Source organism: Melospiza melodia, chromosome 29, assembly GCF_035770615.1.
Source record: "Melospiza melodia melodia isolate bMelMel2 chromosome 29, bMelMel2.pri, whole genome shotgun sequence".
Lineage (NCBI taxonomy): Eukaryota > Metazoa > Chordata > Aves > Passeriformes > Passerellidae > Melospiza > Melospiza melodia.
In genome coordinates this window covers 7,076,527-7,103,437 of record NC_086222.1, presented here as the reverse complement: position 1 = coordinate 7,103,437, position 26,911 = coordinate 7,076,527, and the positions used below count along the sequence as shown (strand labels likewise).

Genomic DNA, 26,911 nt, shown 5'->3' with positions numbered 1-26,911 from the left:
CTACCTGTGCTCTTTGTCCCTCACCAGGGCTCATTCCTTCCCCTGTCACTGGAGCTGTTAAAGACAATTTTGGTAATATTTGCAGGATGATACTGAGACTGCTGGCCTAACAAATCACTCCAGTGAGTGCTTATTTTAAAGCTTGGTTGGTTCTAGCAAAGTCAGATGTATGAGTTTAGAAATATCTGCTAAATATAAATATTTGTGCTGTGCAAAGATATACATGGGCATATTAGATCTAATTAAGGAAGGCTGTTACAGCTCATGTCATGTGAATTCTGCTTTGGGTTGGGAGTGTCATGGGGAGAAAAATTGTCCCTGATGCAGCAAAGTGGCCCTGAAGGACCTCTGGTCTGGATCCTCAGTGGCCTTGGAGACACCCCCAGCAGCTGCTCAAAACAGCTCTCAGGCTTTTGGGACCAATGTTGAAGGGATCTGTCCCCTTTTCAGCCTGTACTGTATCAATCATTGCTGCCTCTGGTGACTTTTCTGTTGTAAAACCATGGAAGGTGTTTAAAATTCACCAGTCCCTGGGCAATTCTGACGCCAGGAACTTGTGAACAGAATCTTTGCATCTCTGCTGGTGCCTTGCTGAGTGACCAGATGCTTCCTGCATTTCATCTCCTGGTTTTTCCCTTTGCCTGCTTGGATTTTGGGCTCTTATTCCTTCTACGTGCCAGGGTTCTCCTTGATGGGAACCTCTGGGGACAACTCCCATAATACAGGGAATTAATCATAGAGCCACAACTTCTGGTTCTAATCAGGAGCCTGTCCTAAAGGCTGAGCTGCAGCACAACGCTCACAGACAAATCCTCAGAATTTAATAGGGATTAAATCAATGGAGTTTTTTATGGAAAGTGAATTACACTGTATAGAAATTGTTCCATAAACAGAACACAGCAGAAAAGACAAAGCTTCCTTGATTTTGCCCTGGATTTTACAGTAGGGTATAATTTTCTGATGCCTTTTGCTGGGCAGTCCAAAGTGATTGGATTAAAAATGACATTTCTGACTGTAAAGGTGCATGAGAACACCTCAAAGCAGTGCACAGAAATGTACAGAAAGGCAGTTCTGTAGGGGGGCAAATTATGTTAATTCTTTTCCTGGATCAAAGTCATGCAGCTCTTACTGATTCCTCAGTCTTGGGTGAGCAGGATTCTCTGGAAACTCTGCCTGAATCCTCTGCTGCCTCAGCCTGGTGTAACCAGGGCCCTGCTCTGGCCACCCTTCCACACCACAGACACATTCTGGCATAGCCAGGAAACAGCCACGTCCAGAATCTCCAACCCTGTTCCATTTTCTGCCATTCCTGAGTGCTGATGGTTTGAATCAATGAGCCTTGGATTTCAGCTGCCTGCTCGGGGCAGGCTGAGTTGGCAAATTCCCTTTGCTCCACACCCACCTGGGTGGCCAAGGGGCTGCACAGCCCAATTTCCCTTCTCCTTTCTAATCAGAATTCACAGAAATCCTGCTGAGCTCCTGGGTCTGGATGAAGGGATAAAACCTCACCATGAACTCCTTACACTGATTTCAGTGGGAATTTGCAGATATCCCATGTCTATTCCTGGGACTCAGGCCCAGCTTTGCTCTGAACTCTGCACTAACATCAACTCTGCCCTTGTCCAGTGAATTCTGGTTGTGTTTGAAGGATTTTTATAGACATCTACCAATCCTGCTCTGAGCTTGTGTTCCTCTGTATGAACAGGAAAACAAGGGATCCTTGTCAGTCGAGTGAGCAAGAACTTGGGATTTTTGTGCAGAAAAAGCCTCAGCTCTGAGATGTGGGGTTATAAAGGATGGAGTATCTCAGCAGAACAGCTGGGTGAAAAGGGCTTTCCCAAGGAAAAGGATCCCCACTGCAGGGCAGGATTTGGATTTTGCAGCCACAGGCTGTTCTTGTGTGAATGGAGGACTGAAGGAGCTGCAGCCCCTCACAGCTGAGGGAAAACCAGAGGGGAATTGCCCTTCAGGGGGTGACTTGAAAATAATCCAAATTAAAACATAATATCAGGGCAGCTGTTTCCTGTGTGCCAGGGCAATGACTGTGCATGTGTGACCTTTTGGGGAGCATTTCCACCAGTTCCACACATGTCAGGACTTAAACTCCCAGGTTCTAGTATCAAAGTTCACAACATCAGCCTGAGCAAATCACTGAGACCTCAACACCTGATGCTTGCTTCAGCAGGACATTAAAAATCCCATATCTGCAGTGACACACTGAGCCTTTGGGTGAGGAGTTTCCCTTTGTGCTTTACTACATTTTGGCTACTAAAAGCTGCCAGTGGCAGTGGTTTCCTTTCAATAGCACCGAGCTCTTGCCCCTCTGCAGCTGGCAGAGATGAGGAGGGCAGTGAGCTCCAGGCAGAGAAAAGACAAGGCAGAGCTTGGATGGTGAGAGTGTGTGCAGTCCCAAGGAGATTGGGAACAGGAGCAGCAGAGGAGTTACAGTTTCCTTTGTTCTGTGAAAAGGAAAAAGGAAACACATCAGGAAACCAGACTGCGGAGCACAGGAAGTCTCACTCTGGCTGATAAAAAGGAACTGATGTGAGGTTGGTTCAATGCAGTTATAAGTCAATCAAGCTTGGAACAACAAGAAGAGATATTCAGAAGAAACCAGAGAGCCAAATTCTGTATTTAGCTGTAAAAAGAGTATTTTAACCGCTCCTAATCTCTTCCTTATCTTGTTTTTTTTTTTTTTTTTTTTTTTTTTTTTTTTTTTTTGAAGAAAAGCTGCTATAAAAGCCATTCAAATGAGTATTTTCTCATCATACAGCAGTTGGTTTCCTGAACTCACCACACCTTCCCCTGACCCTACCATACCTTACTCCAGTTTCTCTCTTTCACTCATCAAGCAGCTTAAAAAACTGTATTCTCGCTGATTTATGTCTTCCCCTCAGATCAAAACCAGCAGTATTAAGAAGGGCAGTTTTTTGCTGAATGAGGGATCAGCAGATGAGTAATGAGAGGCTCTGCTGCCCACTGGGTTATTTTTCACTGTCTCTGGATGACTGACGGGGATTGTAACGTTCAGTTCCTGGGTGTGCAGCTTTGGCAGGCTGGGCTTAAGGCTTTCTAATTTATTTTAATTGTTTCTGACTCCTTCACAGCCCTGGTAGAGTCCTAGGCTGGTCTATGCTGGCAGAACAAGGAAATAAATACAAATAAAGCAGCAAGCTTATCCACAACACTTCCTCTCCTGGGCTGTGCTTCTTACTGGATTTTAGTGAAAAATCGGGAAAAGAAAGAATGCTGAACATGAATGAAGGGTTATTTTCTGTACAGCATCCTGAAGAGAAGCAAAGGCTGGAATTGCACAACCCCTGGGAGACTGAAGCTTCTTCCTCTATTTCCCCTGGTCCTTGCCAGGGTGTTATTCCTAAATTTTGCCTTTGGTGCTGTTTGGAGAAGCAAGAGGTTTGTCAGGAGAGCCTGAAGCTCCTGCTGCACATCCCTTTGCTTTGGGGCTGGGGAGAGCTTCAGCTGGGGGAGGAGGCACAGGGAGGCACCGTTTGTGGTAAGCTCAGAGCCAGCTTCCAGGTGGGTGTTACCGCAGGGGAGATACACATCAGTAATTATGTGGCTGGTAATGAGAGGGAGGAAGAAAACAAGCAGAAAAATGCATCAACATCTCAAAGGCTTTGATACCTGGAACTCAGCAGAGCAGAGCAGGCACTGTCCTGGCACACACATTGCTGTGCATAGAGCTGAAGGGTGGTGAGGGCACCCCCTCACTGCCCATGGCACCCCCTCACTGCCCATGGCACCCCCTCACTGCCCAGAGCACCTCTCACTGCCCAGGGCACCCCCTCACTGCCCAGAGCAACCCCTCACTGCCCATGGCACCCTCACTGCCCAGGGCACCCTCACTGCCCATGGCACCTTCACTGCCCATGGCACCCCCTCACTGCCCATGGCACCCTCACTGCCCAGGGCACCCTCACTGTCTGCCCATGGCACCCCCTCACAGCCAGGGCACCCCCTCACTGCCCAGGGCACCCCCTCACTGCCCAGGGCACCCCCTCACTGCCCAGGGCACCCTCACTGCCCATGGCACCCCCTCACTGCCCATGGCACCCTCACTGCCCATGGCACCCCCTCACTGCCCAGGGCACCCTCACTGTCTGCCCAGGGCACCCCCTCACTGCCCAGGGCACCCTCACTGCCCAGGGCACCCTCACTGCCCATGGCACCCTCACTGCCCAGGGCACCTCCTCACTGCCCATGGCACCGTCACTGCCCATGGCACCCCCTCACTGCCCAGGGCACCCTCACTGCCCAGGGCACCCCCTCACTGCCCAGGGTACCCTCACTGCCCAGGGCACCCCCTCACTGCCCACGTGTCTGAGGTGACACAGCACCCACGACTCAGCTCCACCTCAGGCAAAGGATTCCCAAGGGAGGCAGAAATCCACATTGAGGGGGGGATATTTTAGGCTGTATTTCAAACCCAGCTATAAATGTGCAGCCACACTCTTCTCTGAAAATACATGTTGGCTCAGAAAATGTCCTTGGCCCTCGCCCAGGGCGGTGTGACAGGCCCCTGGCACTGAGGTGCCCTCAGGCAGCTCCTTTAGATGCCAGAGCTTCATGGGGCACCTGTGTTCAGGTGTGCACCAGAGCACAGGGCAGGCACAGGCAGGGAAACAGACCTGCTGTCCAATTCAGGTGAGAGATCTGAAGAGAATTTCACATTTCTGGTGCAAATTGGCCTCAAACCAAGTTGTAGAACTCAACTGGATGTGTTAGATCTGCTTGTTCCAGGGGCACATCCATGCACACCAGGCTTCTGCAGCTTCAGGGGTTCAGCAAACCCACAAATACCTGAACCCCTGAAGCTGATGCTCGCCTGGCTCCTTTAATGCTCCTGCTGGTGCATGTCAGCTCTGAGGTGGGACCCAGGGACTCTCTGTGGGTGCTCAGGTGAGCTCAGGCACAAGGACACACGTTTGTTTTTCAAGGGCAGCTGATGAGGGGCTGTAAAGGAACCTCAAACACTGATGGGCTGTGGGGGAAGAAAGGCAGGGAGGTGCTCTGTGCTGAGGCTGTGCATTCGTGTGTTCCAGACCTGACCCTTCAGAGCAGGTGGGAGCTGAACTCAGGAGGAAAACGTTCCTGTAAGTCCAGCAAGGGCAGACCTGAAGGAAATAAACTCTGCTGCCTGCAAATCTTCCTCCAAGTGCCCTTCCCCCAGCACATCTCACCTCTCAGGGTGACATCTGAGAGCTCACCCCGAGCTGCAGCCTCCCTGTGCTGCTCCTGAGGGTGACCCTGCCAGGAACAGAGTCCTGCAGCCACAGGGCAGGAATCCTGTGAGCAGGGACACAGGCTGCTCCTCCCCTCACCTCACAGAAGGAATAGCCCAGAAATAAAATCAATAACTCAAATAAAAGCATGAAATCCTCAAGACACGCATTGCTACTCCTTTGAGTGACCACATCCTGTGGAGGTGAAGAGAAACTTCACCAGGCTCTCAGCACCTCCTCAAAGCCTCGCAGCAATACCCCGAGGGCTTCAAATCCAAGCCTTTGCATTGTTCTCTTGGGTAAAGGTTTTCTTCAAAGAAATCCTCCTTTTTTGAGGAAATAATCTATTTTTGAGGAGAAAAAAGTACACTGCAGGCTCAGAAAAGGCTTTCCCAGTGTTTGCTGCCAACTGGGAGTCAGCACTGAAGGCTCTGAGCTGGCAGCACCCAGCAGGACACCGAGGCTGGAGGTTCATGCTGAGGCAGGAGATGTCCTTTGCACACAGCTCTCGAGGGGAAAATTCAAAATATCCCCATCAAAAAATATCCCCATCAAAAAATATCCCCATCATAAAACCTTTCTAAATGGTTTTTGATGTTAGAAAGTTATTACGCAATGTAAGTATCTTTGAATGAGGATTAGGGTAGGAGGGAACATTGCTGTTCATGCCCTGGAAATTCCAGATGGTTTTGTTCCAAATTGCTTTTGAGGGACAGCAACATGGAAAGTTGTTGTCCCTCAAATCTTTGTGATTTATTTATTATTTTTCCAGTGTGGAGATTAGGAGCCTTGCCCCAGGAGTCAACAGCCTCTGGCCAGGAAAGGCCATTCCCTCTGGGGCCAAAGCTGGGGTGATTAAAAAGAGCCAAACAGACACGAAAATTGCTCAAAAAGGAAACATTTTCTTAGTCTGAGATCCCCACGGCCAAGTTTGAGAGCGAGAGCAAACGCCTCCAGCTCACAAACGACGGAGATTGCTCCAAAACCCAGCCCCACCCTTTGCTATGGCAACGCCAACACACCAGCCCTGCATTCAAGGACCCTGCTCTCCTCCTCTTCAACAATGCAAAATCCTCGCTGAACGCCCCTCAGAGGGGCTCTCTGATGGCCTCAACAACGGGATAATTTTATTTTCCTGGAATGAAGGCAAGAGCCACACAAAATGTGCTTTTTCACGAAAAGGCAGGCTCTGGCCAGTAAATTTGCTTTAATTATTCTCCACACATAAAGTGGAACTGAAACAATTAAAGCAGCTCGAAACCACACCAGTTGTTATTATGAGGAAGGCCATGCATGAGCATCTTGCTGTTGTTGAGATGTGCCCTTTTCTGATTTATTGCGAGGCAGTGAAACCCAAGTCCCACAAACACAATGCAAGTCAGTCAAAGTGGGGTGTTAACCCAAAGAAGATGGGATTTGAATCTCTAGGGGCACAGTAAAAATTATTTAAAACTATTTAAAATTAGTGCAAACACAAGAGACAGCAGTTACACTGGCTCCAATCATCATCTGCCAGTGCTATTGGCAGAATATGAACAGAAGGTGGAAATAACTCAGATTTCCTGCACTTCTTCCTCCACAGAGCTCTTTGAGCAGGGGACACTTCCCAAGCCAGTTCTGCTCACAGATTACACAGATTATTTAGAGAATGCAGCAAAAACCACCACCAACCTCCAGCAGGCGACCTGATTCTCCTCAAGATAATCCTTTGAGAATAAATACAAATGTGTTCATTTTTGTGTGGCATTGGCTCAGCACTGTCACATGTGATGTCAGCCAGTGCATGGTGGGGAATGGTGACTTAAAATCCTGAGCTGATCCTGTGGTTTATGTTTATATCCATGGAATTCCCTGCTTGAGGACAACTCCATTCACACTTGCACTCAATGTCCACATGGGATCCATGTCCTCAAGGATCATCCCAACCACATTTATTCTCTGCCCATGCCCCGTTCCCCAGCGTGGCTCTGAGCCCTTGGGACAGCTCCAGGCTCCAGTGGGTTCATCCCTTCACCTGCAGCTGGGCAGGTGTGCAGGTAAATTACTCTAGGGAGGTAAAACAGCAGTCAGAGTCATCAAGGTCCTTTCTGATAAAAAGATGAAGAGTAAAAGTACAAGCATGTCTTGGTAATGCAACCTGAGACAAAGCCAAATATTGGAGATTGCAGGCAAGGGAGAGATTTGCAAAGCAGGCTGGACCCAAACTCCTGCATCTGCCAGCCTGCAGTTAAAGGCTTCAGCTCAATTAAAACAATTAATCTGTGCAATAGCAATGCATAGGCTTAAAAAACAGCCACTTGTCAAATTTAAATTGCTCAAGAAGAAAATCATCTGGAGGGCACAGCCCTGTCCCAAATCCAGCAGTTGTCCTCTCCAAGGACAGGAATATTTCTGAGTTTGGGGTGGGAAGTGCCTTTCCCCACGCCGGAACTCAGATTTCATCTGGGACCGCCCCTGTTCTTGCTGTAGATGATGAAAGAACCTTTCTCAGTGTTTTTCTCGCTCTCCAGTCACTCATGTGCATCTTTCTGCCGTATTTGTCCCAACACAAATGCAGAGCTCTGAGATAAATCAATGCCTGCATGGCAGGGCAGAGCAGAGCTGAGGGCACCATCGCTGTTAACTTGCTTTGCTCTGGATGTGCCCTCAGAGTCACACCCACCCTGCAGCACAGGTTAAAGACAGAGCTCAGCACACCAAAAGCACTGCAGCATTTCCAGCCACATCCTCTCATGCTGCCCTTCACCCGTGAGAGCCAGGCAAGGGGGTCTCACCCTTCCCTGCAGCCACTGTCTCTGTGGGGAGCTGGCACTGCCTCCAACCCACCGTGTTCTTTCTGCCCAGCATGAGAATTTACAAGAAGTCTCAGCTAATCCTTTGGGCAGGACAGGAGCACAGAAAGAGGGCACATTGGCAGAGGGGACAAACAGGACATAGGGACCTGCTGAGCCTGAGCAGCTTGGTAAAGGAGCCCAGGAGGAGATCCTGTGTCTGGATCCCATCTCTGGGTCCTTTCTTTGGATCCCATCTCAGGATTCTGCCTCTGGATCCCATCTCTGGGTCCTGTCTCTGGATCCTGTGTCTGGATCCCATCTCTGGGTCCTGTGTCTGGATCCCATCTCTGGATCCTGTGTCTGGATTCCATCTCTGGGTCCTGCCTCTAGATCCCATCTCTGGATCCCATATCTCGATGCTGTCTCTGGATCCCATCTCTGGATCCTGTCTCTGGACCCTGTCTCTGGATCCCATCACTGGGTCCTGTCTCTGGATCCCACCTCTGGATGCTGGTTCTCCCAGCCCCAGGAGTGTCAGACCCTGCCCTGGCAGGGCAGCAGGGCACAGGGCACAGGGCAGAGGCTGCAGAGCGGGCACAGGGCAGAGGCAGAGGCTGCAGAGTGGGCACAGGGCAGAGGCTGCAGAGCGGGCACAGGGCAGTGGCAGAGGCTGCACAGGGCAGAGGCAGAGGCTGCAGAGCGGGCACAGGGCAGAGGCTGCAGAGTGGGCACAGAACAGTGGCAGAGGCTGCAGAGTGGGCACAGGGCAGTGGCAGAGGCTGCACAGGGCAGTGGCAGAGGCTGCAGAGCGGGCACAGGGCAGTGGCAGAGGCTGCAGAGCGGGCACAGGGCAAAGGCAGAGGCTGCAGAGTGGGCACAGGGCAGAGGCAGAGGCTGCAGAGCGGGCACAGGGCAGTGGCAGAGGCTGCACAGGGCAGAGGCAGAGGCTGCAGAGGGCACAGGGCAGAGGCAGAGGCTGCAGAGTGGGCACAGGACAGTGGCAGAGGCTGCAGAGTGGGCACAGGGCAGTGGCAGAGGCTGCACAGGGCAGAGGCAGAGGCTGCAGAGGGCACAGGGCAGAGGCTGCAAAGCAGGCACAGGGCGGTGGCAGAGGCTGCAGAGCGGGCACAGGGCAGAGGCAGAGGCTGCAGAGCGGGCACAGGGCAGTGGCAGAGGCTGCAGAGCGGGCACAGGGCAGTGGCACAGGCTGCAGAGCGGGCACAGGGCAGTGGCAGAGGCTGCAGAGCGGGCACAGGGCAGAGGCACAGGCTGCAGAGCGGGCACAGGGCAGTGGCAGAGGCTGCAGAGGGCACAGGGCAGTGGCACAGGCTGCAGAGCAGGCACGGGGCAGTGGCACAGGCTGCACAGGGCAGTGGCACAGGCTGCCCAGCAGCCCCAGGGCAGGCCCAGCCCCGGGCAGTGACCTGGGCTGTGGCCGAGTTCCTCCTTTGGCCGCAGCCTCAGCGTGACGGAGCCCAGCTCGGAGCTGCAGTTCCTCATCCCCAAACCGCAGCCGGGGGGAGCTGGGGGCAGCGGGGGCAGGAGCGGCTCCCGGGGGCTCCGGGGCACAGGGGCACAGCCCAGCTCTGCTCAGGGATGGGCAGGGGGCTCCTGGCCTCCGCACAACGGCGGGTCCACGTGTGCACCACCGCAAAGGCACAGATGGGGAATTTCTGCACTTTCACTGCGCAATATTTAGGGCTCCGCAAATCAAAGAAAGTTGTGGTGCATTAAATGTATCCTGAATGAGGCCCAGGTTACTTTTGCTGCAGATCTGAGGAGGTGGAGGGGAAAACCTGTCTTATTCCAGCCATACCTCCCAAATATTGTGCTTTCAACACTGCTGCTTTCTCCCTTCCTTTCTGACATTCACCCTTTCATTCCCTCTTTCTTTCCTCTTTCCATTTTCTCTTCCTGTCCATCTCCTTCCCTCCCCCTTCTCTTGAGACCTTTCCAAACCGTGCACTTGTCACAAGCTGCAATCTAAGGGAGACAGTTTCAGTTCCTGCCCGTTTGCAGCTTTGTTCTACCCAGGTCAGCAAAATTTAAAAAAATAGAAAAAAAAAAAAAAAAAAAAAAAAGGAAAAAAATTTAAAAGAAAAAGAAAAAAAAAAAAAAAAAAAAGAAAGAAAAAAAAGGCATTTTTAAGGCGAGCTCGACACCCCACCCAGGCAGGCGATAGGCATCTTTCGAAATCATCCAACCCAAACACACCCACAGCGTCTCTCGCTTCAAGGCTCCTCTGTTCGAGGGCTCCCGTCCCGCAGCGCTCCCCGAGAAGAGCCCGTCACACTCACGCAGGGGTCCCCCAAAGGCAGCCCGGCGCTGCCCCGGCTCGCAGGAGCCCTGGGGGAGCGGGAAGGGCTCGGTTCGTCCCGCAGGGGCTGAAGGAGCGGCCGGGGGCAGAGGGGGAACTGCTCCCGGCCCCAGCAGCGTCCCCGGTTGCTCAAGGCCACCCGAGGTTGGTTAGCTTGGTGGTTTATTTGCCTCACTCTGCTTCCCTTTCCCCCGAGCCAGGGCGATGTTTCTCCTCCAGCCCGGGGCTTTTTCCCCGCCAAAAACCCCAAGAAAAGCTGCTGGAGGAACACGGGCGACCACCAGAGCCAGAGCGCCGGGGCCAGGGCCGGGCCAGGGACAGACGGACAGCGGGGGCAGCTCCGAGCCGCGCCGGGAGCAGGAGCTGCCGCTGGCACTGCCCCGAGCCGGGCACTGCCCGACCCTCCTGGGCCCTGGCACTGGGCACGAACCGGCTGCGAACCCCCGAGCACCGGGGAGGCCCCGGGAGAGCCCCGGGACGCGGCGGCCAAAGAGGAGGAGGAGGAGAGGGAGGAGAGGGAGGAGGAGGAGGAGGAGGGAGCCCGGCCGGAGCCGGCCCCCAGCCCCGCGCCCCTTCCCAGAGCCCCCCAGCCCCTCTGCCCTTACCTTAATAGTGCCGTCCATCGGGAAAAACTTCCAGCCGGCACCAGCAATATTCCACACATTGACCCGGTTTAGCCTGCGACTGACGCCTGCTGAAGTTTTTTATCCTTCTCTCTCTTTTCGCTCTTGTCGCTGCCCTTCCAGCGGTTTTGCTGCTCTCTCCGTACCCCCTCTCCCCCTCTCTCTCCCTCCCTCCCTCTCTCTCGGTCTCTCTCTTTTTTTAACTTTCCTTCTTGCAGCAGAGCGAAAAAGAGACAGTTAACCGGATGAAACGTTTTTTTCTGCTAATTTTGGGAAGTGAAGTCACTCGAGGAGGAAACCTTCGTCTCTACGCTGGTCCTGCCTTCTTGGTGAAAATATATATATTTTACATACAGGATATTTGCTCCATTTAGATAAGAAGGGGCAGAACAATAGCCACCTCTGTCACAGCTCCTGTTTGTCGCTGGGACAGCCGGGCCAGCGCAGAGCTTGCCTCGCACCCCGTATTAGGCAGCCTGTGTCATCTCACGGCTCCGTTTAACGTGGGCTTTTGCCTTTTTTTTTTTTTTTTTTTTTTTTTTTTTTTTTCTTTTGGCTGGAGCAGCTTTAGCCTGACTCACTGAATTTCCGTCTCTTCCCACAGATTTTTTTATTAATGCGTTTTCCAGTCAACGGGAAAAATTAAGGGGAGAAAACCGTAAATGCAATTCGGTGACGGCAGGCGGAGGGAGAAGAGAAAAACTCTGGCGATTAAAACGAATTTAAAGCATATTTCGAGCCCTCTCCTTCACGCCTCCCAGCACGGAGCGTGAGCCGAGGGTGCAGCCGCTGCCAGGAGCGAGCGCTGAGTGCAATAATGCAGGACAGACAGACGGATCCAACACAGAGTGCAGTAATGCAGGACAGACAGACGGATCCAACACAGAGTGCAATAATGCAGGACAGACAGACGGATCCAACACAGAGTGCAATAATGCAGGACAGACAGACGGATCCAACGCAGAGTGCAGTAATGCAGGACAGACAGACGGGTCCAACACAGAGTGCAGTAATGCAGGACAGACAGACGGATCCAGCACAGAGTGCAATAATGCAGGACAGACAGACGGATCCAACACAGAGTGCAGTAATGCAGGACAGACAGACGGGTCCAACACAGAGTGCAGTAATGCAGGACAGACGGACGGATCCAGCACGGGCTGCGGGCAAGCCGAGGCTCTCGGCCGCTCTGGCCCCTTCGCTCAGTCCCGCTGCTCTGGCGGGTGGGATGTGGGGCTGGGAAGGGAAGGCGCTGCCATGGATGGTTTCTGTCCTTTCTTTCAGGTGCCGGAGCCCCTTCCCAGCCTCCGCCCTGATGTGAAAGCCCCTCAGAGCGGAGGGGACACCCCCGGTTGATAACCAGGTCAGAACCTCCCAGTCAGCCCCGGAACAGCCGCTCGGGTGCCGTGTCCTGACGGGCGCAGCAAAGAGCGCGCAAACCCCTCAGCCCCTAAAGCTCCGGAGCTCCTGCCGCGCCATCCTCCCTCGTTCAGAGCGCGGCCAGCGGCAGCAGAACGCGCGTTTTCCTCTTTCCGGGCAAAGCCGAACCTTTCCAAAGGGAAATGAGACAATCCCCGCCCGTGCTGCTCCCGCTGCCCGCCCCGGCCACAACAACCACGGACACACCGTGCGACAGCCCTCCTGCCCCGCTTCCACAAAGCGGGCACACAGCGAGGGAAAGGAAAGGAGGGGGAAGGCAAGAGAGGAAAGTGCCAGGGCAGCAGGGCACCCTGCCCGTCGGGGGACAGCGTTACCTTGTGCAGTGCCAGTCGCGTCCAGGCTTTGTGTTCCCCCCTGTCCTTAGTCCAGCCACGGGGAAGGGGATGAGGGGAAGCAAAGTTATATCCAGAGTTATCCTGCCCCTGCTCCTTCCAAAAGGGAAATGCAGTAATGCCACCAGTGTTTCTCCCCGGCTGCGGCAGGGATGCTTTATTAATACTTTATTTCTCCGAGCCCAAGGCTGGCAGGAGAGAGCCGCAGATCCCCCTTGCCCCTCCTTCCCCTCCCTCCCCCTCCTCTGAAATTAGCCTCATCAATTCAGCTACAATTTTTCAGTTCGGATGCAGACACGGGGCTGAACGTGACCAGACCTGGAGGTTTTTGGCTCGCTGCTCGCCGGCGCTTGGGGCCGCCTGCAGCGGGGGGAGCTCCGACCCCGGCCCCTCCTGCCTGCCCCCCGCTCCGGGGCTGCGCGGGGTCCCCCGAGAGCCGCACATCTGGATGCTGCTAGCGGGGTCAGGTCCCCCCTCGCCTAGGGCCACAAAACTGGAGTTCAATTAAAAGAAATCGCCGTTAACCCTTTGCTTTCCTCATTCCTCTTGCTTTTCCGTGCCCACTGTCCTGCCCCTGCTCCCTCAGGGCTCTGGTCCCGGCTCCCCCCTCGGCGTTCCCACAGCGACCAGAAAAGCGAGAGGGTAAAGGGAAGATGAAACGCATCCTTTCAAAACCCGAATGGTTTCCTCTCTACACAGCGCTCCCCACCAGCCCCGGCAAACAACGCGGGTGGGGGGTGAGGGAGAGGACAGGTTGAGGATCTCAACCGCGAAAGAAAGGGGAAAAATCCCCTGGAAGGAGCTTCTGCCACCCACCGACCTCAGAGAGCACTTTGAGTCGGGCTGCGGGACCGACAGCGGGGGAGCTGAGGATCCGGGAGAGGCGGGGGAACCACCTGAAAACGGGCCCAGCTCACGGGAGAGGAGCCCGACCCCTCAAACCCCTGAGCCCGACAGCTCAAACCCTGAGCCCGACACCCTGAAACCCCTGAACTCGACAGCCCCAAACTCCCTGAGCCCGACACCCTCAAACCCCTGAGCTCAACAGCCCCAAAAGCCTCTGAGCCCGACACCCTCAAACTCCTGAGCCCAACAACCCCAAAACCTCTGAGCCCGACACCCTCAAACTCCTGAACTCGACAGCCCCAAACTCCCTGAGCCCGACACCCTCAAATTCCTAAGCCCAACAGCCCCAAAAGCCTCTGAGCCCGACACCCTCAAACTCCTGAACTCGACAGCCCCAAACTCCCTGAGCCCGACACCCTCAAACTCCTGAGCCAAACCCAAAACCCCTGAACCCGACACCTCAAATTCCCTTTGAGGGGGTTTTTGTCCCTTCAGCCCGGAGCTGAAGGGAGAATCAAATCCGGCCCCGTCGCGCATCCCAAAGCCGGGCAGTGGCCAGACAGACCCCCCGCCATCGCACCGGGAGATATTTTTGGAACCCAGCTCTGCATTTTATGGCCAGACGGGCACCGTGACCCGCAGGGGTTTGTTTTGCATGTCTGGGGATGAGCGGAGCCTGCTCAGGTCACTCGTGATGCCGGGGCTGGCAGGGATGCTCCGCGCTTCTCCTCCGGGGTTTGGTCTAAAGCAACATTTGGGAGAATCCAAGGGATAAGGGAATGAGCGGAGGTATTACAGATTCTACACAGAAGCTGAACAATCTGTTCTTTTCTGCCCAAATAACGAAAAATAGAAGCTTTGCATTATTTTTTCTTTCTGGTTTTGTTCTAATCCCTCACCTTCCACCCCCCCCCCCCCAAAATATTAAAACAAACAAACAAACAAAAAAAAAACCAAATACCCCCTAAAAACCTCAAAACCAAACCCAAAGCCACCTTTGAAGTTACTCCATACGTTTTGGAAAAGGCTGAAATATTCATAACCTCTGGACGCCAAGCTCTGAATCATCCTAGGTGGTTGTGCCGTGACTCGGGGCATTTAACTGTTATTTAACTGAGTATTTGACTGAGCTTTTAACTGGTGTTTCACTGAGTATTTCACTGTTATCTAACTGGGTTTTTAGCTGTTATTGCATTTAACCAAGAAGGAGGGAGCCGGGACAGGCGGGGGAAAGGCGGGCACGGGGCTGAGCAGGATCTGTCGCCACTCTGGATCTGTCGCTCGCCCTTCGGATGCTCGTGTACGTACAGCAAAGGAGCTGGGATCTGCTTCATGTGGTCACCGCCAGACAGCTGGAAAATCATTTGATCTCGGCAACCACGGATTTCAAATGCTTACCTCGGGACGGGCTGGTAGAAATCAGTTACTCCTCTATTATTATTATTATTTATTATGAGTTTTATACGTCCCTCCGTTAACGAATGGGAGGGAATTGTCGAGCGGCGTTGGTAATTAGCTCAATATCGATCGCCTGGCACGTCCCCACCTCCTGTCCCCGTCCTTGGGGCTGCTCCCAGCCCCACACGGAGAGGGTGAAAACGCCGCGATCCGAAGGGAATGAGGAGCCACTGGGGAGATGTGGCCTGGAGCTGTTTCGTGTCCAGACCCAAAGGAGTTAACCCTCGGTGTAGTTCTGTGCCAAAACCCCAAAGATTTGGATTTTCTGTCTGTTACCCACGCGGGATTAGCGGGCATCGCTTCATGATTAAAACCGTCCGGTTATTCGCTAGGAACAAACACAATGGGAACCTTTCCCACCCCCACTGCAGGTTGGGAATCTGATTTTCCGAGGAGGAGAGAGGGGATTGGCTTCTGTCACCCTCTGTGACCCCAACAGCATCAGCTGAGCTCTCGTTGAGCCCAGCCTGGAGCTGTGGCTGTGAAATAACGCGGGGATAGAGGAGGGGAGCTCAAAAACCTCAACATCCACGCCCTGGCTTTGTGGCTAGAAATAGCCTCATTTTTTACAAAGTGTCCCCTTTGTAAAACGAGCTTTCCACACGCGTGTATTTCCACAGCCCGCGCGGTGCATTGTGTGTGTTATATATCCAATAATATAATATATAATATATATCCAATAATATAATATATAATGTATAATATATAATATATAATATATAATATATAATATGTAATATATAATATATAATATATAATATATAATATATAATATATAATATATAATATATAATATATAATATATAATATATAATATATAATATAATCCAATAGCCGCTTTTCAGATAACCTGCCACATGTTCTGTTCCCTCTGAACGTGTGCACAAATTCCGTCATTCTGGGCTTGCAGGGCCCGGAGTTTATCCCGCTCCAGCCTTCCCTGGAGGGAAACTCTCCCCCAGCTTTAGGGAACGTTTAAAATCCCCGGCTCTGACTTTCCCCTGGCACTGACCCCATCACAGAAAGAAAAACGCGACGTGTTTGTTTCTTTTCTAACCCCACATTCTTACAAGCAAAAAGCCCAGACTGCAGCCCTGGGATTTGATCCCCCCAAACGAATCCCAATTTTAGACCCAACGAATTGGGCAAACCTCCGCTTTTCAGCCGCAGCAATAAAAGGGGATCGGGAGAGGGGATCAGAACTGGAGGATCGGGTCCCTCCTCCCGACAGGAACAGCAGATCTGGGAGCTGTAGCAGGGAAGTTATTCCTCGCTAATCGCTGCTAAGTAAAACATAATGTCTTAAACGTGGGGTGGAGAAGATGCGGGAGCTTTGAAGCTGCATCGCAATGAGGGGCGAGCGGGGCGAGCCAGGGGTGTCCTGGACGCTTTTATTTGAGTTCCATGTCCCAATAAAACAGCGCCCGCCCTCCCTCCCTCCCCCATCCCGCAGTTATTGAAAAGCCGAGGCACAAAAAACAAAAATACTGAAGGCCAAGAAAACAGACTGCAGTGCACTAGCTCCGAACGTCTGGCCCCTCGCTTGAGGCCATAATTAATTTGAGATTTATTTTTATTGGAGAACCCAGTCTCGTCTGACCTTAGCCAAACAAGACTTCAGCGAGACCCTTGATGCGCTTGAATGGAACAGAATATTTCTCTCTAACTTCTCTTCAGGCGGCCGTGCCTGCTTTGAATTTGTTCCTCAGACTTCATATATTTGGAGATTTACAGGAAAGATTTAAAGCATTTTCCCCCTTAGCATTCACTCTCTCTTTTCTTCCCTTTTCGCTCCCCTTTCCCTCCACACCTCCTCTCCTTCTAACCACGGGGCTGGGCGAGCATCGGGAGGGCTGGAATACAAAATTCCCCGGATCCAGCATATGGGGAGGGGGCGTTTTTCCTGTAAATTGGGAAAGAATGGAGCCATTAAAAGGTCGCAGAGCTGGGGAGGGGGTTGGTTGCTGCTGCCTGAAGACGGAGGTCACTGGAAAAGCTCGTCCCTTGTGCCCGATTTATTTTAGAAAGCTCCAACGCGCCACAATTCCAGGAGAAAAACAACTTTTCTCCCGCCTCGACTTAAATTCAAGCCGTGTCCTGAAGGTGAAGCGGGAAGGAGCAATGCCAGCCCCGGGCTGAGCACGGGAGAGAGGCGCGGGGACACGGAGAGGGATTTTTCTCTTTAAAACAGAGAGATCGCTGCAAACAAGACCTAAATCCTTAAGCTCCAAGTTGTCATAGGGCATTAATCAACGACTTGCTAAAAGTCCGACAATTGAGCAGCGTTAGTACCCCGAGAAATGGGAAAAAAGAGAGAGGAGTGGGTATAAACGCAATTAGTGACCGCGGAAGGTGAGTGACAAGGAGCTCAAGCAGCTCCCGGAGCCACCGCAGTGCCCACCCTGGAGGTGCCGGGGAGCAGGACTGGGACCCTCCGGATGCCAGGAATGGGGAAAACGGGGGAAAAAATAAAATAGAAAAAGCAGAAAAGGACAAAACGCCGGAGGATGCACTCAGTGGGAACATCAGCACCCGGAGAGGGAAAAGCCAGCCCAGGGAGGGTTTGGTTCTTTGGTTTTGCCGCTCCTGCCGGGCTCGGGCTCTCAGCAGCTCCTGTTCCTGCCCATCCCTGAGCACCTGCGGCTGACCCCGCACCGACCCCGCTGCAAACCGAGCCAAATCCCGGGATATTCTCTCCTGGCAGCCTGTCCTCTGCTCCTGTCCGGTGTGCCAGGCTCTGGCAGTGCCCGCTCCAAAGAAACCTCCACTGTTTTGTCCTTAAAATAAGAGTTTACCCCCTCTCCCTTTAGGGCTTCTGTAAACTTTCCAGCGCAGGGAGAGCAAGAACAAACCCAATATTGTTCCCAGCCACGCAGCCCCTTTTCCCTGCATGAATATCCTTCTTTGTGCTGCGGCACAAACCTTAGGGCTGCCTTAAACTCGGGCTTAAAGAGAGAACCTGGGGTTCCTTCCCGAGCAGAATCCATCTCCGTGCCCTGCCCGGGGCTGGGGCTGCAGGACCGCGGGGGTGACACCGGGACAGCCGCTCCTGTCCCCCCGGGGCTCCCCTCCTGCTCCGGGGGACCCTCCCGAGGGGTCTGGCCTCGAGGAGCAGGAAAGGAGCTCCAGGAAAAGCAAAGTGGCTCCAGGAGCAGGAAAGAGCTGCAGGGACAGGGAAGGAGCTCCAAGAGCAGGAAAAGGGCTCCAGGAGGAGTAAGGAGCTCCAGGAGATGGAAAGGAGCTCCAGGAGCAGGATAAAGGGCTCTAGGAAGAGTAAGGAGCTCCAGGAGCAGGGAAGAGGTTCCAGGAACAGGAAAAGGAGCTCCAGGAGCAGGAAAGGATTACCAGGAACAGGAAAGGAGCTCCAGGAGGATTAAGGGACTCCAGGAGAAAGAAAGGAGCTCCAGGAGCAGGAAAAGAGCTCCAGGAGATGGAAAGGGGCTCTGGGAGAAGTAAAGGGGTTCTAGGAGCAGGAAAAGAGCTCCAGGAGCAGAATAAAGGGCTCTAGGAAGAGTAAGGAGCTCCAGGAGCAGGGAAGAGGTTCCAGGAGCAGGAAAGGATTACCAGGAACAGGAAAGCAGCTCCAGGAACAGGAAAAGAAGCTCTAGGAGAAGGAAAAGGGCTCCAGGAGGAGCAAGGAACTCCAGGAGAAAGAAAGGAGCTCCAGGAGCAGGAAAAGAGCTCCAGGAGATGGAAAGGAGCTCCAGGAGCAGGATAAAGGGCTCTAGGAAGAGTAAGGAGCTCCAGGAGCAGGGAAGAGGTTCCAGGAACAGGAGGTCCAGGAGCAGGAAAGGATTACCAGGAACAGGAAAGGAGCTCCAGGAGGATTAAGGGACTCCAGGAGAAAGAAAGGAGCTCCAGGAGCAGGAAAAGAGCTCCAGGAGATGGAAAGGGGCTCTGGGAGAAGTAAAGGGGTTCTAGGAGCAGGAAAAGAGCTCCAGGAGCAGAATAAAGGGCTCTAGGAAGAGTAAGGAGCTCCAGGAGCAGGGAAGAGGTTCCAGGAGCAGGAAAGGATTACCAGGAACAGGAAAGCAGCTCCAGGAACAGGAAAAGAAGCTCTAGGAGAAGGAAAAGGGCTCCAGGAGGAGCAAGGAACTCCAGGAGAAAGAAAGGAGCTCCAGGAGCAGGAAAAGAGCTCCAGGAGATGGAAAGGAGCTCCAGGAGCAGGATAAAGGGCTCTAGGAAGAGTAAGGAGCGCCAGGAGCAGGGAAGAGGTTCCAGGAACAGGAAAAGGAGGTCCAGGAGCAGGAAAGGATTACCAAGAACAGGAAAGGAGCTCCAGGAACAGGAAAGGAGCTCCAGGAGCAGGAAAAGGGCTCTAGGAAGAGTAAGGAGCTCCAGGAGCAGGGAAGAGGTTCCAGGAACAGGAAAAGGAGGTCCAGGAGCAGGAAAGGATTACCAGGAACAGGAAAGGAGCTCCAGGAACAGGAAAAGGGCTCCTGGAGGATTAAGGGACTCCAGGAGAAAGAAAGGAGCTCCAGGAGCAGGAAAAGAGCTCCAGGAGATGGAAAGGGGCTCTGGGAGAAGTAAAGGGGTTCTAGGAGCAGGAAAAGAGCTCCAGGAGCAGAATAAAGGGCTCTAGGAAGAGTAAGGAGCTCCAGGAGCAGGAAAGGATTACCAGGAACAGGAAAAGAAGCTCTAGGAGAAGGAAAGGGGCTCCGGGAGCAGTAAGGAACTCCAGGAGAAGGAAAGGAGGTCCAGGAGCAGCAAGGGGCCTCAGGAAAAGGAAAATGGCTCTAGGAGCCGGAAAAAGAGCTCCAGGAGATAGAAAAGGGGCTCCAGGAGAAGTAACGGGGTTCCAGGAGCAGGAGAAGCAGCTCCAGGAGCAGCAAGGGAGAGAGGCTGAGGCGGCCCCGGGCAGTCTCGGGGTGGGCACGGGAAGCGAAAGCAGAAGCGCTGAGTGTGCGAGCAGCAGGCGATAAAGGGAATGAAGCGTTTGGATGTTGCCCAAGGGCAGAGAAAAGCGCGGGTGAGCAATGAGCCCCCAAATGATCCCCCAAATGATCCTGGTGCCTTTGCACACATCTGAGAGCTCTGTGGGGGCAGGAGGGCAGCGAGGCTGCTGTGACCTAGAGGAGCTGTCACAATGGGCATAATTAAAAAATCAGAATTCACAGGTCACGTTGCTTTGCTTATGGCTCTAATTCTTTCCATATCCCTCCAGTCAGGATTTCAGTGCTGTCTTCTTTTAAAATTTAATTTCCCAATTACATTCTGTGTTTTATTCTCTAAAGTCAAGTCCTCGTGTTCGGATGAGATTAGCACCCTCTGATACACTGTGAGTTATTAAATATTCGCAGATCAGCCAGTCCCTAATGGTCTGAGGAATTGAAATTCTTCAACACTTATGCAGAATAAGCCATGAAGGATCAAAATTATTTTATATTTCTATAAATTCCCAGCCCTCCATTGAATTAAGGCCCCCACAAGAAGTGGGTCTGAGAGAGAAGCTTGGGTCCCCTGTCGGGAGTTCCATGGAATTTGTGTTCCATGGGATTGGGTTCCTGTGTCAGGAGCTCCATGGGATTGGAGTTCCATGGGATTGGGTTCCTCTGTCAGTTTTATGGGATCAGGTTTCCCTGTCAGTTCTGTGGGACTGGGTTCCTCTGTCAGGAATTCTGCTGGATTTGGTTCCTGTGTCAGGAGCTCTGTGAGATTGGGGTTCCCTGTCAGGAATTCCATGGGATTGGGTTCCCCTGTCAGTTTTACGGGATTGGGTTCCCCTGTCGGGAGCTCTGTGGGACTGGGTTCCTGTGTCAGGAGCTCCATGGGATTGCATTCCTCTGTCAGGAATTCTGTAGGATTGGACTTCCATGGGATTGGGTTCCCTCTCAGGAGCTCTCTGGGATTGGGTTCCCCTCTCAGGGGTTCTGTGGGATTGGAGTTCTGTGGGATCGAGTTTCCCTATCAGTTTTATGGGATTGGATTCCCTGTTCCATGGGATCTGTTTTCAGTGCTCTTGATGACCCCCTTGTGCTGAGATGGAAATCGAGTTTCCAGCCCTGAGCTCCAATCCGAGTGACTCCCCACAAAAATCCTTGTTAAAACGAAGCATTTTCCACGAAATCCTGCTCTGCCTCCTGCAGATCCCTCACCTCACCTCACCCTGATTTTGGAGAGCCATGACAAAAACCCCATGGCCTGAAGGTGTCCCAGGATATTTAGTGAATTTGTTTCTTCTGGGATTCCTGTGGAACACCCTGTAAGGTGTGTGGGAACACCCTGTAGGTTTGTGGGAACACCCTGTAGCTGCCCCCTCTGGGCTCCAGCCTGGAGGGATGAGGCATTTTCTGTCCAAGGCACAGAGGAAACCTGAAGTGAATGCACACTGTCCGTCTGTCGGGGAGGATTTGTAGAAAAGATCAATCCCCATCTCTCTTTGTCTGGTGGGGGTGATGTACCCATGCCACAAAAGTAACAGAGAAAATACTTCTCCCTTCCATAAGCAGCAAATAAAGCTTAGTGGAGAAGAAATGATATTAATAAGGGGGGAAGGGAAGGGGGAAGGGAAGGGGGAAGGGAAGGGGGAAGGGAAGGGGGAAGGGAAGGGGGAAGGGAAGGGGGAAGGGAAGGGGGAAGGGAAGGGGGAAGGGAAGGGGGAAGGGAAGGGGGAAGGGAAGGGGGAAGGGAAGGGGGAAGGGAAGGGGGAAGCAAAGGGGGAAGCAAAGGGGGAAGCGAAGGGGGAAGCAAAGGGGGAAGCAAAGGGGGAAGCGAAGGGGGAAGCGAAGGGGGAAGCGAAGGGGGAAGCGAAGGGGGAAGCGAAGGGGGAAGCAAAGGGGGAAGCAAAGGGGGAAGCAAAGGGGGAAGCAAAGGGGGAAGCAAAGGGGGAAGCAAACACAAAGAGAGAGGAATTGGGACTCAATCATCTCTCAATCTTCTCCTTTTCTCTGTGCTCCCCAGAGCTTGGGAAGCCCTCCCAGGTGAGGGTGGGCAGCAGGGGGGTCTCGGTGGGACCTGGCTCAGCTGCAGCCACGCTCGAGGATGGGAGAGGGGGCAGCAGAGGGTGGGGGTGCCCAGAGCTCCCTGCAGCAGGGAGGGGATCCACAGCCACATTTCCACTGCCTGGAGCATTCATCATGCCAGCAATCCTGTGAACAGGCACTGGCAGAGCCTCTCTGCTGCCCCTGGGGCCGTTTGGGTCACTGGGAGTGCCACCAAACTCAGGGGGGCAGGGACTGACCTCACCCATGTGCTAAGGGTGCAAACTTCCCTGGATTCCACCACACTCCCACCTTTATGTACAGCCCAGGCACCTTTTGGTCCCTCTGGAACAGAGCTGCCCAACTCAAACCCCTCAGAGCCAGGGGCAGACCTTTCCTTTGTCTCCAGAGGATTTTGGGTCAGACTCCATAGAAATCCTGTTGAATTTTTAGGCGCAGCTACAAATAATTTACCCTGTGCCACCAGAGTGTGAGAAGCTCTGCAGACAAAGCAGCAGAGACAGAATCCTTGCCCAAAACACCCTCAGCTGAGGAGGGAGGGCTGTGCCAGAGGCAGAGCCCAGCACCCACCGCTCATTCCTCCCTCCACACTGTGAGTCCCACCTGGGCAGCTCTCCCTGCTGGATACAGCACCAGCTCCTGGGAACAGAACCCTGGCCCAGCCCTTCTCCTGCAGCCCTGCCCTGCCCGAGGCTGGGCCAGGGACAGGATCCCAGTCCTGCTGCCATGGTCACTTTTCAGGCCTCACTTCCACCATTCCAAATGAATTTTGCTCCCAACAGGAGCAGCCCTGGATCTGCTCCCCGCCCAGGGCAGTGACGCCACTGCAGAGGATGGACAGAGCATCCCAGGGCATTCCCTGCATCCCCACAGCCAGTCACACACTGGGGAACCTTCCTGTGCTTGAACCCTGATGGGATTTCATTCCCCAGGCTGGAATTCCAGCTGCTTTCCACAATTTCTGTTCCAGAACCTGACCCAGAGCTATGCAAACTTACAGAGCAAAATTACCCCGGGATTCCCTGAAGCACCAAGGTGGGAGTGGGATTTGGGGCTATCAGCCCATGGGGAGCCCTGCTCATTCCTGGCTGGAGTTGTTGCAGTGATGTGGAGCTGCTGCACAGCTCAGCCAGTGCCACACGACCTGGGATCATCCCAAACTTGCATTTCCACTGCTGATTGTCCCACAGGTGCCCAAACTGAGCCATGACCTCGGGATTATTCACAGGAATCATCCAGTGGATTATCCCCAGGAATCCTGGGGCACAGATCATTGAGAGGGGGAAAGGGGGGGAAAAAAAAGAGAGACCGAATTCCTGTAATAAATTATTCATTACAAATTATCCACCCAGCTGTAGTTAACACCCTCCTGTGTTTCTTCAGGGACAGGAGAGGCTTGTGGTTTAGATTTTCCCTAAGTGCTGCTGCATGCAGGTTTTGCCTCAAACGTGTAACCCAGATGTCCCAGGCTTGGTTTATTTACATTCTTGGGAGCTGTTGTGAAAAAAACCCTATATGATGTCAAATATAATATAGAGCTCAGCTGAGGTATAAAGGGACAAGGCTGTGCCAACCCTGCTTGGGGTTTTGTTTTAATCTTTACAAAAGAAAGAAAGCAGAAGTGGCCCATCAAAATATATTGTAAGATCCTTTTTTAAAAACTAGAAATATATAAATGCAAGCAAGTATTTAAAGTGCAAGATCTGGTAATATCAGTTAAAATCAAAACAAGGTAATACCAGTTAAAAAGCAAAACAAGGTAATATCAGTTAAAAAGCAAAACAAGGTAATTTTCCCACTAAATTACATGGAAACATTCAAGCACAGAAAGAAACTTCAGGAGCACAGACGGAAATCCCGGTGTCACACAGCACTGCCTGGTGTGACAATCCACATCCAAGATGTTTGCCTTTAACTCATTCAATATTTCCCCCTCTAAATCCATTCTGGAATGGACCTTGCAGAAACCACCCAGCTCCACGGATCATCCTGCACAGGGAGCTCAGGAGCTGGCACGGCAGAGGGAAGAGAGGAAATTCAGCCCTGGCTCAGCACTAAAGGGGGCTGGGGAAAGCTGGGAGGAAATGGAAGAACCACGGTGACAGCTCTGGGATAGAGCCCCGAGCAGAGCCCCTGTGCTGGGTCCAGAGCAGCAAACAGGAGCACGCTGGAGTTGGAACAGCCTGAGCACCGATAACCCAGCAGCAATGAGGGGTAAAAGGGAAATCCACTTGAACCCGTTGTTTATCCCCGATAATACAACTTCTGACTCAGCCCTGTATGTTTCCAAAAGGATAAATTCGATATTTCAGTCTCTGACCCCTCTCCCACTGAAGATCAAGGGATTTTTTTTCCTGCTAAATTCAGTAAGAAAGGGAATGAGACTTTCAACCAATACAAACGACTGAATTTGGGAGGATTGTGATTTTTGACATTACCTGTTTAAGGATGCTGTCATGTCTTACCTTGACGTAAGACGAAGTGTCTGGGACAGTCTGAAACATCCTTACTTGTTTATTAGATATATTTAAAGGTCCTAAATTTGACCTGAAATAAATCACAAAAACACTCCCAGTCATATATTTGCATATAGAAAAATAAAGGAATAAAGCCTGATCTAAATAATAAGATTGGTAATAAAATATAGAGGGGAATGATCAAGCATTTAAATGTTACTTTTAAAGGACAGAGAACACATCAACACAGTAACTAAAATAAAGTAATGGACTCCCAGAACAGGGGTTTACTTCTCTTTTTAAACATCAGTTTGGTTTTTCCTTTGGATTCTCCCTCCAACTCAGGAAAAGATCCTCCTTTACGTTAGACCAGAGCAGAGGGAAAGGTTTGACATTTGATTAACTGAATTTCTTAGCCAACAATTAAAAGCCAGCTGAAATACTCGTGTTTTCATGTCGAGCCTAGTTAACCCCATTGACTCGTACCCCGAGCTTTCCCCGGGCTGGGCGAGGGGCATTTTCCTCTCCCGGCTCATTGAAACCATCCCGAGCCATTAACCCGCCGGCCCCGACTGATTTAAGGAGCCTTCCCCACCAACAATAATTAAACCGTAAATTAAAATATACCCCGAAAGGAAGCATCGCTGGAAATATTAAAAGAACTCAGGGTTGTCAATCCCGTTTTTATCTGGGGTCCTGCTCAGGCTCTGTTTAGGGCACCCCATCTGTTTTCCTGCACTCGCCAGGTTTGATGAGCTCCTGTTGAACCGGGAATTTTTCTGCCTCCAACCCCAAATCGTCCCTGCAGAGCTTGACAGCGATGCTGTGCGGGAAAACAAACTGCAGCCACCAAAACACGCCGCAAACCGATTTCATTTGTCCTCCCTGATCCTCCCGGAACGCGCCAGAAACAATTAGCAAAGTGTAATTAGCGAAGTGCAAGTGGTGAATCATTAAGGATCACCCTCGCACACATCATCCCCCCCGATGCTCTGTGATGGAAGGAAGGGTCCGAGATGGGAATTAGGGCAGGGAAGGGACCCGGCGGGACGGGAGGGATTTTCTCCAAGCTCCTGAGGAAAAGCTGTGCGGTCCTGACGGCTTGTCCCGCTCTGATCCGAGCCAGCCCCGGGTTAATTACAGCCCCGCGCTAATGAAGCTGAGACCCCGCGCTCCTAGAACCTTCCCTGGAGTTCAGGGAAAGGAAAAAAAAAGAAATAAAAAACAACAAAAAACCCCACAGCTCAACAACTGGAAAATAAAAGCTCGCTATCTGCACGTAACCCCCCTTTAATTGATTTTTAAAGTATTTATTGCCCGTCCAGCTGGCACGGGAGGGCAAGCGGCTCTAAGGCGGACAATGTGTTTCTGATAAGTACAATTCTTTTTTTTCCTGTCGTCCTCCCTCCTAACACATTCCAGTTTCTTTTGCTTCTGAACTTGCCACGGGGGGTGGGGGCTGGCAGAGCGGAGGACAAGGTAATTTTGCCTCGCCAGTAAATTTTCTGGGGTCAAGGATTCCCATATTGGTTTCCCCCGCTCTCCTCTTTACCCCTGATTAGCGTCCCCCTCCCTGTTGTAATTACGCCTGTGCATGTAAATAAATACATCTGCACATTTTGGAGCGCTTCTCAGGAGCCTGCAGCGGATTATTTATCAATCGGCTCTCCCTGCCAGCGTCAGCCGCGACAGAAAAAGGCCTCTTAAACAGCTTTTAAATCCTTATTCTTATGGCTATGGTGGAAGGACTCACCTTTTGGAGCCTTTCCCCTCAGCCAGCGGCAGAGCAGTTTGTAAAGATCCAGGTTGGGAGCAAACCCAGCTGCCCTCGCCGCTGCAGTTTTGCGGGGAGAAGAGAGATTTCAACGCGTTGGATCCAAAGCAGCGCCGAAGTTAAAATTCCCAGCCCATCCAGACAGGCTGCATCAAGCAGGCATTTCCTCAGGGGGCTTCTGTGCTGCTCGCAGCTCCAGGACGTGCTTTGCTTTCCTTTCCCTTGCTTCTCTGCCCTCTACTTTTCATTTGATTTCCGTTTTCCCCCCTTATCAATATTCCAGCTGTTCCCTCAGATTATTCGTGGCCATGGGGCATCCTCGCCCCGTGAGCCCTCCTGGCGCTGTGAGTGACTTTAAACAACACTCCAAAAACAGAAAAAGAGAAAAAAGAAAAAAAAAATCCCAACTTAAAAAAAAAAAACATATATTGCTGAGGAGTCAAGCCGAAAAGAGACGCTGAGTGGAGCTCAAGTGCTACTTTAAATCCCCTTTTTAAAAGAAGGAAGTTTCAAATATCCGTTTTTAAATCATCGGTCCTTATTTTGAGGTTTTCTTTCCTGACTCTTACCTAGAAAAGAGTTAACCCAAAGCATGACGGAGCACGCTGCAGATGCACAGCCTGGGAGAGCGCGATGGAATCGGCTCCAAACGATTCTTTTGGTTAAAAAATTCCGCATTTCTCCCCGCAAGCCGAAACCTCCAGCTC

General features: G+C 52.1%; 1 protein-coding gene across 2 annotated transcripts in view; it reads right to left on the bottom strand.

Moving 5' to 3' along the window:
• Positions 1-26,598, bottom strand: part of FLI1 (Fli-1 proto-oncogene, ETS transcription factor) — a 96,865-nt gene extending 70,267 nt beyond the window's left edge. The window contains exons 1-2 of one of the 2 annotated variants that reach the window (XM_063178520.1): positions 26,184-26,598; positions 24,440-24,521 (exon numbers count right to left, since the gene is read on the bottom strand). In XM_063178520.1, the coding sequence (XP_063034590.1) occupies positions 24,440-24,478 (39 nt within the window). In that variant the 5' untranslated portion in view covers positions 24,479-24,521; positions 26,184-26,598. Of the gene's footprint in view, positions 1-10,939; positions 11,369-24,439; positions 24,522-26,183 lie in introns of those variants that run through there. The other variant, XM_063178521.1, reaches the window with a different exon arrangement.
• Between the last annotated feature and the right edge of the window lie 313 nt (positions 26,599-26,911).